The sequence below is a fragment of the Eptatretus burgeri genome, chromosome 4, assembly GCF_056783735.1.
Source record: "Eptatretus burgeri isolate ZD-2024b chromosome 4, Ebu_testis_v1, whole genome shotgun sequence".
Taxonomy (NCBI): Eukaryota; Metazoa; Chordata; class Myxini; order Myxiniformes; family Myxinidae; genus Eptatretus; species Eptatretus burgeri.
This window is the reverse complement of record NC_140964.1, coordinates 19,479,889-19,493,265: the sequence shown is the minus strand read 5'-3', so window position 1 is coordinate 19,493,265 and position 13,377 is coordinate 19,479,889. Positions and strand designations below refer to the sequence as shown.

Here is a 13,377-nt window from a genome sequence, read left to right as displayed (position 1 = left end):
CATCAGCCAGGGCTCCACAGCCGATCTTGCCATCACGGCCCACGTTGCGCCAGCCAAATAGTCCATAATGTTGCCCTTAAAAGTGCTTCGGACTTTTCAGTGCCTTTTTGGCATTTTTAGAAAAGCCATACGAGGCCTTTAGAATCCGTGTCAATCCTTTATTCACCACACTGTGAACTTCTTTTCTCCCGCTCATCACCGGTACCAGATTCAACCAGCACCGGAAAACCGAGATCCAACATATTTACATATTACCACAACAAAGGCAAAATGATGCACCTTCCTACACCTTACTGCACAAGTCCCTATTTGGCTCACTCAAAAACAGGAGGTTTTACATCACAAGCTTATTCTACACTGTCTTAAAAGTAACACTCCCTGCATCGTCGATGCACGTTTCACCAGGCCCTCTCAGAGGTTCAGAGAGGCATGGGCCGCTTCCACCTTTTGAGGGCCCTGGCCATCTCTTCGAATAAATGTCAGTGTGTCTCCTCCATGACTCCAAAACCATTAAAGGTAACAGCCTGAAACTTTGCATGCATACGAAGGGAACTCCATGGGAGTTCCTGGGTGAAAATCGGATGTTTGGGTTAATTAAAACACCCCTTTTGAAGATGACGGCCTTTAATTATATCCTCTATCAGGTGCATCCTCAGACACCTCCGTGCCTCCTCAGTCACCTCGCTATCCCTCACTGGAGTCTTAATTCGCCATTTTGTTTGGCCTGCTCAATAATGCCTTGAGTTTGAACAGGCTCCAACTTTTTATTCACAATAAAGCAATCAAAAGGTAGTTTTTTTTTCCCCACTTTTCTCACTCATATCATCGAAAGCCTCATCTACATACCGACGAATCACTGTATACATGGCTTTTGTAAGTGCTGTAGTTTTCAAATTAGGAGCTTCGAGTGAATTAATGCATTAAATGACGTGATTTTCCTTGATCGACACTTACAGAGTTTGGAGGATCGGATCACGTGAACTAAATAACTCAAAATCAGGAGTGAAACATGAAAATGTTAAGACATCGGTGATGTTAATTTTTTGCGGTATGTGCCATAACCTCTGTCGGAGTGGCGACCCATCCAGGATTGTGCCAAGAGCCAAGGAGACTGCCACCGACGGTAGTCATCGCCGTGTGTGTCCCGACAGTGGTCATCCCCACACTTTTCCCGATGGTGGTCATCCCCGCAGGTCTCTAGACTGTATTAATCTCCGCACGTGTCCGGACGGTGGTCATCTCCGCACTTGTCAGAACGGTGGTCATCGCACATGTTCAAACGGTGGTTATCTCTGGACGTGTCCGAACGGTGGTTATCGCACATGTTCAAACGGTGGTTATCTCTGGACGTGTCCGAACGGTGGTTATGTCTGGACAGTGGTTATCTCCGGACGTGTGCAGATGGTGGTTATGTTTGGACTGTAGTTACGTCGGACGGTGGTTATCTCTGGGCGTGTCTGGACTGTGGTTATGTCAGATGGTGGTTATCTCCGGACGTGTCTGGAATGTGGTTATGTCCAGACGTTTATCTCCGGACGTGTCCGGATGGTGGTAATGTCTGATTGCACCCTCCCCTCACACTACCTTCCCTTCCCCCACCCCTCCTCGCTCCCCCCTCCTTCCTCATTTCCCCCTCCTTCCTCGCTCCCCCATCGCTATTCCTCCTCGGTCTCTCTACCTCCTTGCTCTTCCACCCCTCTCTCTCTTCCCTTCCCCCTTCTTTTCACCCCCTCCCCGCCCCCTTCCTTCTTCCTTAGTATACCCGTCAGCGGAGTGACGGATGGTATTTGCTCATAATGAGCAAAAAATTGTTGACACATGAAAACAAACAAAGACCATTATCAGCTCAAAAAAAAGAGTGAAATACAATTTGAATTTTTTTTTTACGATTAATGCTTTTCTTGCTTTTTTCAGTGCAAATGCATGAATCATTGAGGAGAAATCTTGCTTTTGTGTCATGTCACAGTTGATATTAAGCATGGCGAGCCAAGTCGAAAGCTCTTTTTCCATAGTTGAATGATGATAGTTCTTTACCTACTTCAATGCATTGAAGGTGCATTCACCTGAAGCCACTGATGCAGGAAAACTGACAAAAATATGTCATGCTGCAATTGTGATATTATGAAACACCCCAGAGAGTCCAAGTTAATATATTGCTTTTGCCAAATCACATATCTTACCTGCTTAAATTTGTATCTCTAAACTGAGTGTGTCACATTTTGGTTTGAGAAGGATGCACATTAAAAACAAGAAGTCGCAAAACTTAACAAATGGCAAAAAAATTAACAAGTGTCTAAATTTGAGGCCCTCTTTGAACTTGAGGCCCAGGTCAAATCGCCCTCCTGGCCCACCTCTGATTGGCCCTGCGTTTTGCAATATTACTTACTCTGCCATTTTCCCTGTTACAAGAGTAATAAAGCCTTCGTGGACATGCAGACCATCCTATTCTTATTCAATCTAGATATGGATCCCCCCTCCCCCCTTTTCACGTGACAATAAATTTTGAGGCACAGTATCTTGACCCAAAGGACAATGCAAGTTTGACAATGAGTGTTGAGAAATGTCACCTTCTCATGAATGGAATTCTCAGAATTCCAGCAGAGATCCACATTTTATAGAGAGCAAAAAATAATGATCCTTTTCATTTGATGATTGACTTTCGAACTGATGTACGAATGCGAACGAGGCTTTCGGCGCATGTACTGTTTTCGTTTCTGACCCGTTTCCGCTCATCCTGGCACTTTCAACTTAATGTTGCTGCTTTCTTGAAATCTGAAAGTGAAATCGCCTTTTTAACACAATTTTCACCATTTACCTGAACGAGTGGCAGTTTCATAATGGTTAACCATAATTGTTCTGTTCCTGGATGCAAATCAGAATCGCGGAAATATCTGGAATACGAGAAATATCCCTGAATGAGACTGAGAGGTGTTGAGTTCCTTTGATTTCCTGTTGACACATGTGTGCAGCCACATTGGATATATATATATATATATATATATATATATATATATATATATATATGTATTAACACACACACACACACACACACACACACACACACACACACACACACACACACACACACACACACACACACACACACACACACACACACACACTTCACCTTTTATCATGAGAACCAAACATCTTGTTTAATTTCTCGTGGCCCCGGAATCAAACAAACAATATATTTGAAACAACCCTCAAAGCTCCCACCTCCCAACATGATTAATAGTAAATGTCATAATTTTAAACTTATCCGGTACATTCACAAGCCCCAGGTATGTCCTTCACATCGGTGTTCAGAAACACCCAAACCAGACACGGTGTCTTCCTCAGCGATGTACATCTAATGCATCCAGCTCCCACGTAAATATTGCTTGCACAAGCTTTGTGTATTTTCACGTCGCAAAGATGTCCGTTGTCGAAGAGTTGTTTACCGTTACTTGGTACTGATGTGCAGCATCATCTTTTCAATTGCAGACAGTCATTTTATTAAATCAACAAGCCTGCCATGTTCACAAAAGGCTCTCCCGCAAGGTTCAAAGTCCATTCACAGGTTGCGACGCATCGGGGTACACACCTGTCCACTCATGTTGCGCACATCCATCCACTCGGGCCTTGCATTGGCCAACATGGTCAGGTGTTTGCAGTGCAGGTAGCTGCCCATGGAGAAAATGCTCCAAGTCTTTCGTTGTGCGGAGGCACAGCCCTTTCTCTCGAGTATTTTTCCAACTATTTTGACTTCTTTCTTTGAAACTTTGTGAGCCACTTCAAGTAATAATCTCTATTTCTCTCTATTTCTCTCTCTTTCTCTCTGTTTCTCTCTCTTTCTCTTTCTCTTTCCCTCTTTCCCTCTTTCCCTCTCTCTTCCTTTCTCTCTTCCTTTCTCTCTTCCTTTCTCTCTTCCTTTCTCTCTTCCTTTCTCTCTTCCTTTCTCTCTTCCTTTCTCTCTTCCTTTCTCTCTTCCTTTCTCTCTTCCTTTCTCTCTCTCTCTCTGTCTGTCTCTTCTCTCCTCTCTACTTCCCCCCTCTGTTAAGGGCTGGCGGTTTAGTTCTGAATTTAACTGCTTCCCATGTACGAATGGTGTAGCATGTACGAATCGGATTCGGAGTGAGCCAACCAAATTGTTGCAAAGGTCACTGCATGTGTGAGCATGCATGCATACAGGCACATATATAGTGTGGGTTTTAAATGCTCCCGCCCAGTTTAATATGGAACACGGCGGTTAAAAAGAAAATATTGCTGTTTGGGCAAGTTTTATTGCCCTTCCCCTCCGTGCATGCTCCCTTCCCTTCCCATCACGCTCCCTTCCCTTCCCCTCACGCTGCCCTATCTTTCCCCTCATGCTCCCTTCCCTTCCCCTCCCCTCATGCTCCCTTCCCTTCCCCTCACGCTGCCCTACCTTTCCACTCACGCTGCCCTACCTTTCCACTCACGCTGTCCTACCTTTCCCCTCACGCTGTCCTACCTTTCCCCTCACGCTGTCCTACCTTTCCCCTCACGCTGCCCTACCTTCCCCTCACGCTGCCCGACCTTCCACTCACGCTGCCCTACCTTCCCCTCACGCTGCCCTACCTTCCCCTCACGCTGCCCTACCTTCCCCTCACGCTGCCCTACCTTCCCCTCACGCCGGCCTACCTTCCCCTCACGCCGGCCTACCTTCCCCTCACGCCGCCCTACCTTCCCCTCATGCCGCCCTACCTTCCCCTCACGCCGCCCTACCTTCCCCTCACGCCGCCCTACCTTCCCCTCACGCCGCCCTACCTTCCCCTCACGCCGCCCTGCCTTCCCCTCACGCCGCCCTGCCTTCCCCTCACGCCGCCCTGCCTTCCCCTCACGCCGCCCTGCCTTCCCCTCACGCCACCCTGCCTTCCCCTCACGCCGCCCTGCCTTCCCCTCACGCCGCCCTGCCTTCCCGTCACGCCGCCCTGCCTTCCCGTCACGCCGCCCTGCCTTCCCGTCATGCCGCCCTGCCTTCCCGTCACGCCGCCCTGCCTTCCCGTCACGCCGCCCTGCCTTCCCGTCACGCCGCCCTGCCTTCCCGTCACGCCGCCCTGCGTTCCCCTCACGCCGCCCTGCGTTCCCCTCACGCCGCCCTGCGTTCCCCTCACGCCGCCCTGCGTTCCCCTCACGCCGCCCTGCGTTCCCCTCACGCCGCCCTGCGTTCCCCTCACGCCGCCCTGCGTTCCCCTCACGCCGCCCTGCGTTCCCCTCACGCCGCCCTGCGTTCCCCTCACGCCGCCCTGCGTTCCCCTCACGCCGCCCTGCGTTCCCCTCACGCCGCCCTGCGTTCCCCTCACGCCGCCCTGCGTTCCCCTCACGCCGCCCTGCGTTCCCCTCACGCCGCCCTGCGTTCCCCTCACGCCGCCCTGCGTTCCCCTCACGCCGCCCTGCGTCCCCCTCACGCCGCCCTGCGTCCCCCTCACGCCGCCCTGCGTCCCCCTCACGCCGCCCTGCGTCCCCCTCACGCCGCCCTGCGCCCCCCTCACGCCGCCCTGCGTCCCCCTCACGCCGCCCTGCGGCCCCCACACGCCGCCCTGCGTCCCCCTCACGCCGCCCTGCGTCCCCCTCACGCCGCCCTGCCTCCCCTCACGCCGCCCTGCGTTCCCCTCACGCCGCCCCATGTTACCCTCATGCTGCCTTTCCTTCCCATCATGCTGCCTTTCCTTCCCATCATGCGCCTTTCCTTCCCATCACGCTCACCTCCTCCCAAACCCCCTCACCTCTCCACCCCCAATGGACACCTCCGGGTGGTCTCCATGTGCTGTTTTAACATACCCCATTTTGTTCACTCCTGTGCTACCACCCCACCCCTTCTCCACAAGTCCCACTACCAAGCACAAATCTCGAGCCCCAACCGTCATGCAGACCGCCTCCCAAACACCCTCCTCGACCCACTTCCCTCCTCCTCTCTCCCTCATCCTCGCTCCCACCCTCCCCCCACCCAGAGTGTAAAGCGACATTTTGTGACGCGTTGCCCTGCCACCTCCCCCCCTTTCCTCGCTCTTCTCTCCTTCCTCACTCCCCCCTCGTCTCTCTCCACTCCTCTCTCCCTCCCCTCTGTCCTCTCTCCCTCCCCGTTTTCACTCTCTCCTCCCTCCTGTCTCCCACTCCTCCACCATTGTTAAGGGGACTGTTGAGGACTGACAATTTTGTTTTGAATTTATTACAGCTTCCCCAAAGTGAAGCAGGAATGAATCAAATTTGGAGTGCACCGACCGGATGGGCGCAAAGGTCACGACATGTGTTAGCATGCATTTATGCATGCAGGCAGGCCTTTGTCAGGAAGCTCGCATGGGTTTTAAATGCTCCCGCCCAGTTTTATATTGAATCCGTTGGTTCAAAACAAATGTTGCTGTCCCCTCCCCTTGCACTCCCTTCCCCCTTCCCCTTGCATCGCATTCCCTTCTCCTCGCATCGTACTCCCTCCCCCTCATGCTGCTTTCCCTTCCCATCATGCTGCTTTCCCTCCCCCTCCTCTCTTGCTTACCTCCTCCCAAATCCCCTCCCCTCTGCACCCCCACAAACATCTCCGGTGCAGTCTCTGCACTTTAACGTGCTGTTTTCATGTACCCCATTTTGTTCAATCTTGCACTACCCTTCCCCCCCCTCCTTCTCTACAAGTCCCCCAACCAAATGCAAGTCCAGAACCCTATCCCCTCGTGCTCACCTCCTCCCAAACCCACTCCCCACTTCCCCCTTCCCGCCTCTTCGCCCCCACGCCCCCTCCCGGAGTGGATTGTGATGTTTGGTGAAGCTTCGTTCTCCCCTTTCTCCCTTCCTTGCTCTTCCCACCCTTCCAAGCTGCCCCCTCACTCTCCCACCCCCTCCCCTCTCGTCTCTCCCTCCTCTTTCTCCTCACCTCCATCTTCTTTCTCCTCATCTCCCTCCTCTCTCCTCACCTCCCTCCTCTCTCTCTACCTCCTCTCCCTCTTTCTCCTCGCCTCCCTCCTCTTTCTCCTCTCCTCCCTCCTCTTTCTCCTCACCTTTTTTTTTTTTTTTTTTTTTTTTTTTTTTTGTATACCTTGGTCGAGGCTCGTATGAGAGCTAACACACAACTCACAGCAAGGAGGCATGAGACAGACAAGAGGGGTGGGAGTGGAAGGGACAAAACATTGGGGAACAGACACAGGTGAACTGTGGAAGGGAGAGGGATGGGGATGGGACGGGGAACATGGCGAGGAGAAGATGGACATTACAGGGACTTTCAGGAAGGAAAGCAGGAGAATTGAAGGAAGTGGGCTTGGGTGGATTATCGGGGGTAGAAAAGATCGAGGATTTGGATGGGGGAAGATAAGAGGTGGTGGTGAACAGCTGTTTTGAAAGCCTGGAGGGAAGAATGGGAAAGAATAGAGTGAGGAAGTTTATTCCAAAGGCGGGAAAAAGAGGAATGAAAGAGTGAAGATGAGCAGTGATTCGTGATTTTGGTAGTTTTACCAGAAGGGGGTTGTTGGCGGACCTTGAGCGCCCTGTGGAAATGTGGTTGGGACAAATCGCAGAGAGAGCAGGGGGGGCAAGGCTGGAGAGGAGTCGGTAGAAGACAGAAAGACCACCGACCAACCTGCGGTGATTGAGTGAGAGGCCCAAAGACTCAGCTTCATTGCGGGAGATGCCAATGATCTTAAAAGCCCTGGTTTCGACAGCGTGAAGTCGAGAAAGGTGGGAGGCAGGAGCACCAGCCCAGAGGGGAGAGCAGTACTCCATCAGGCTACGGACAAAAGCTTTGTAAGTAGTCAGGAGCTCAAGAGGGCCGAGGAAGGACTTTGCACGACGGAGGATTCCCAGTCGGCGACTGGCTTTTGAGGCGAGGTTGGAAATGTGACTTTCCCAGGAAAGGTCATGGCAGATAGTGAGACCCAGAAGCTTGAAAGAAAAGACTTCCTTCTCTTTCTCCTCACCTCCCTCCTCTTTCCCCTCACCTTCCTTCTCTTTCCCCTCACCTTCCTTCTCTTTTCCCTCACCTTCCTTCTCTTTCTCCTCACTTTCCTCCTCTTTCTCCTCACTTTCCTCCTCTTTCTCCTCACCTTCCTCCTCTTTCTCCTCACCTTCCTCCTTTTTCCTCTCCTCTCTTTCTCCTCTCCCTTCTCTTTCTCCTCACCTTCCTCCTCTTTCTTCTCACCTTTTTCCTCACCTTCCTCCTCTTTCTCCTCACCTCCCTCCTCTCTCCCTCTTTTTCTCCCCCCTCCACCACCCACCTTAAATAACCCTAACAGCGAAGCGACGGGTTGTATTTGCTGCTTTAAACATATCAGGAACATGATTGCTCAGGGTACTGCTTTGGGGAACTCTAACCTCCACTGGGAGAAGACATGAGTGGATTATTTTGAGGGCTATGCACTGATTATATGAATGGATGAATTTGGCAAGCCATAAAGGAAGGTTTCCTTGGATGTCACAGGCAGAAAGCTGGGAAAGCAGAGCAGTGTGCCAGATTATGTCATTTTTGAGGGTGAAGCAGCAGCTTGTTCAAAGTTAAGTAACCAGGCTCGAATCCAAAGTGATGATCGGAGGTTAAGCTGTTTGAGAAGAGGAAACGCTTGATCTCGGCTTCAATGATTAATTATATACCTTAAAAGTCTAAAAGGGGTCTTAGTGGTCTGAAAGGTCTCAAGGGGTACAAGTGTCTGAAGGCCCAAAAGGTATGTTCGAATATTACGTAATTAATGGGTGTAATTGATACGTGTCGTATTTACTGTGCAATAATACATAATTTATCGACGTACTCACAGTCCAAGTCGCGTTCAAACAGTGCGTAATTGATTGACGCACTCACAATTCTAGAGTATGCGATTAATAGATGGACTCGCTCACCATTATTACCACGTACCATTATTGTTATCATCATCATCATCATTGTACACTGCTCCTTGCCAATGCCAAATACAGGCGATGCATGACGTCATTGCCAGACGCAAAGGAAAGGGAGTACTCCGTTTTCACTCTTTGTTTGTTTGTTTGCTTGTTTGTTTGTCCAGGACATATCTCAGCCATCCTCCGAGCTCGGAAGCTGAAATTTGGGGACAAAAGCGAAGATTTGCTTTGGCAAAATTTTTATGTTTTATTTTTTGATTTATCAATTATTTGAGTAATTACTTAATTATTATCGGTTTATTACTGATGTATTTATTTTATTTCTCATCCTGGCAATATCTCAGGCATATTTTGAGCTCGGAAGCTGATATTTGGACACCACAATGACCAAGTGATTTGGCCATAAAGGATATTTTCGATTTTTTGATGAATCAATTAATCGATTCATTATTCATTTTTCGATTAATTACTTGATTTTCAAAAACTGAGTTTCTGATGAAACGGTGGTGGTTTGGGTATGCTCTTTGGCAATTGACTGAGAAATCAATTATTTTATGATTATTATTTATTTTAATTATGCAATTAGTCAATTAATCAATCAGTTATTGTACACAACTCCATCCCAATTCCGACTCCATGTGCTGCAAGGCGACATTGCCGGGTGCCGAAGACGCCCCGGCGATGTAGCGCACTGGAGGATTTGTTATTTATTTATTTGGCAATGGGGCGGTGTACTTTGAATGTACCGCTGCTTGTTACAGCGCGTGCGCTGTATACAATTGCACCGAGTTTGAAATGTCCCCGGCGTCGTCTACCACATCTCCGGTGGGTCCGGTGTCCCCCCGTCCCCCCCCACGTGCCTCAAGACAGCCAATGACGGCTGTCCGGTAGATGCAGTGCGTAACTTCGACGGAAATGGCAACAATTGACGGAAATACCCGAGTATTTCAATGGAAATTTGTGAAACTAATGTGTTATATTTGTGAAAACCATTTGATTTATTGCTTGATGGAAAAAAACGAAGAAACGCTCCCCTCGTGTACGAACGAACGAACAAAAGACATCATTTCCGTCCACCATGGCATTTTGCGCCCAACGCAGATAGCTAAGTTCTTCTTATGCCATCATTCTCTTTAATACTAGCCATAAACAAGTGTTTCGTCATGCATTAGTAGTTGACATTTACTTACAACAAGAACGAAAAAATAATCTCCTCAGATTCAACAAGAACGAAAAAAACAAACGAAAACATCACGTGCAGGACAAGACCAATCGAGCTGAAGGAAACGATACTGTAACTGTACTGCTCCTGATTGGTCAAAGGACACCACGTGTGTTGTGTGGGCGGTGTTATGCACGAGGATTCCAGGCTAAGTTCTTCTTTTGCCATCATTCTCTTTAATATTAGCCATAAACAAGTGTTTCGTCATGCATTTGTAGTTGAAATTTACTTGCAATCATTCTTTTGCGGCCTCCTGCCACGCTGTATCGAACGATTTCATTCCTTCTGTTATATGTAAAGGTGCTTATCACAATAATAACAAGATTTTTACATTTCAAATATTAAGTACGCTTTTTAAATGTTTTACAACTGAAAAAGCATAAATTGCATATTTTAACATTAGTGTACTCATTTGATTCACCACACGCGCTGTATTGAAGGATTTCACTTGTTATTTTCATAATCAACATCATTGTTGTTATCATTATCATTTTGAAGATTGTCATTTTCTTGTCATTATGTATCATTGTATGTATCATGACCATTATGTACCATTATCATTATGTACCATTTTCATAATGTACCATTGTATGTATCATGATCATTATGCATCATTATTATCATTATCATTATGTATATTTCATTGTCATATTATGTATCTTTATAATGTATCATTATCATTGGATATCATTTTCATGATGTGCCATTATGAGTCCCCGACTGGTTTCACCGGAGGGGACTATAGGTTTGCTCTCCTTATGTCAGTCCATCCGTCCCACCTGTAGTTTTTCAGATTTTTTTTCCCATACCCTATAACATATTCAAATCAAACTTGGTCCATGCATTATTATGATAATATGCAGAAGTTGTTCAAGTTTCAGGACATTTTCGTCCATTTTTCACAGTTATTCCCTTTTGGACTTTGAAAATATCACGTATTATACATCGGTCAGTTTGCAACTGCCCTGACTACACCCCACTGCTCCACCCCCATTGGCTGGAGAGCTAGGCTGACTCCACCCCAATTGAAATCATGCACCACCGTTCCATGAAACGGCACAGATCGGCAGGCATCAGGCCTGAGGCCTGAGTGTTTGTCCATGGCACAGTGCAATTGGTGATTCCAGGTACTGTATGTAACCACGATGTATTCTACATGCACATAAACCGTATGCATGTTTTTGCTTCATGTGTGTACATCGGGTTATTAGGGCACCAAGTCTTTCAGGCTGGATAACCAATTGTTTTTCTTCTGTTGATCCTCCGACATTATTATTACCCTCGCCGGAGGAGAGGGAACATATTGCCTTTGGGTTTGTATTTTTGTCTGTCTGATTGTCCGCACAGAACTTTAGTGTTTTTCTCCGCAACGCTTGTCGGATTGAGAAAATTTTCACCATCTGAGCAACTACTCATGTCGAAAGTTTCGAGTGATAATTGTGATGTCATAGGTCAGGTGGTGTGGCGGCCATATAAACCTTTTAAAGTCTTCTTCTCCAGAATGGCTTGATAGATCGAGGCAAAACTTCTCCCACATGTTCCCCAAGCATTGGGGTTACCTGGGTGTTCACAAACAATTAATAGGTCACATGGTCGAGCAGTCATATTGGATTGAAATATAATCCGAAAAAATATTATTTCTCTTGAATCGCTTCACCAATCAATGTGAAACTTTACAATTATGATCTCGGTAGTCATGGGGAATATATGTTTTAAATTTCAACCTGATCGGATGCATGGTGTGGCAGCCAGAATTATTTTAATGTTAATTAATTTTGAATCTGGGTTCAGGGATTTAAATCAAACTTGATACAAGTATTATAATGATGTAATAATGTTAGCGGAGGCATATCTGTCAACGTCGTGACGTCGAAGTGTCGTTCTCGTTTTTACTGCATTGTTCGAGATTCTCCAAATGCAACCACTTATGATGCCTTTTAATTGCACTTTGTGACATTTATGTTGTACCCAATGTGTCTGTCTCTCGTGTGCAAGGTATCTGCCAAAAATGTCATTATCGTACAAGTGAGCATTTTGTAGTTTTGACAAGTAAACAAACTCAACTTACCAATGTGGAGGAGTGATCAGCCATGAACTGGTCTTCATTTTGGGAATATGTTTGCATATTATAGTGTTTGTATATTTTATTGGGAGGGTGGTAGTGGAACGACTGCCGTACTTTTGTCTTTGCAAACAGGTGAAAAGCCTTTCCAGTGCCAGATATGCAGCAAGGCATTCAGCCAGACCAACACATTGCAAATACACATGAAAAAGCATACTGGTGAGAAACCATACAAGTGTGTACATTGTAATATGGCTTTCTCCCAGAAGTGCAACATGAAAGTTCACATGCGAAGAACTCACAGGCTTAATGGTGAGTACCAGACACATTAAATACAGTTACATTCTGAGAACTTGTTCATCTTCAAACTTTATTCGATGTGATCCTTCATTACTCTCTCTGGTTCTCATCTGTTGCCTTACCATTCTAGATGACCAGGCAGATGAAGATGATGGGAGCGTTGATCTCTCAGCCGTCGTTAACGAAATATTTTGATTATTGGCCTCTTCTCATCACTCGAAGTGAGTGGTGCAATACAATTTTGATTAGCGGAGAGGAACTGCTTTTATACGATGCTGCATCTTTCCGGAGTTGCAAAATTGAATGCACTTGAGATTTGAAGAAGCTCGGTTTTTTTTTGAAACAAAAAGTTCTTGACAGTGTTTTCGGGAAGAAGTGGCAGGTGTTGTCAACTTGAGCAAAAACATGTTTTCATTTTCAGGTACTCATTCCACACTTGGAGATGAGAACGCACAGTGCGAAATGCTCGGAGAATATTCAAATATTTATTTTAATCCTTGTTTTGGTTTCCTATTACTTCAACGAGCCTTGTTTAAACCTGTTTCTTTTACATCCATTTTGCTTCATATATATATATATATATATATATATATATATATATATATATATATATATATATATATATATATATATGTATATGTATATATATATATATATATATATATATATATATATATATATATATATATATATATATATATATATATGTAGTTTGATGTTGCATAAACCTTGTTTTGTTTTGTATATTTGTTAATTTATTGTTCATCAGGCCTTGTGCCCAACCAAGTTTAGCATGTGCGCATGTGTTTTGTGCAAACACGCATTTGAAATGCAAACGTTTTGTATTGTTGCCTTGCTTCGAGTTAACAAAACCGCTTGGCGTGGTTATTTGATCTTTTGTGCTGAGTTTGAGGGATGAAAGGAAGTCCCTTTATTTTGAAAATTCAAAAGTGAGGGAAATTAATCCTGGGTTAAT

At 46.5% G+C, this 13,377-nt stretch overlaps 1 protein-coding gene across 6 annotated transcripts in view; it reads left to right on the top strand.

Moving 5' to 3' along the window:
* ZNF236 (zinc finger protein 236) overlaps window positions 1-13,063 on the top strand; it is a 229,328-nt gene extending 216,265 nt beyond the window's left edge. For all 6 annotated transcript variants that reach the window (XM_085877114.1, XM_085877115.1, XM_085877113.1 and 3 more), the window contains 3 exons: window positions 12,237-12,413; window positions 12,532-12,622; window positions 12,823-13,063. In XM_085877114.1, coding sequence (XP_085733240.1) covers window positions 12,237-12,413; window positions 12,532-12,596 — 242 coding nt within the window. In that variant the 3' untranslated portion in view covers window positions 12,597-12,622; window positions 12,823-13,063. The remainder of the gene's footprint in view (window positions 1-12,236; window positions 12,414-12,531; window positions 12,623-12,822) is intronic.
* The last annotated feature ends 314 nt before the right edge of the window (window positions 13,064-13,377 follow it).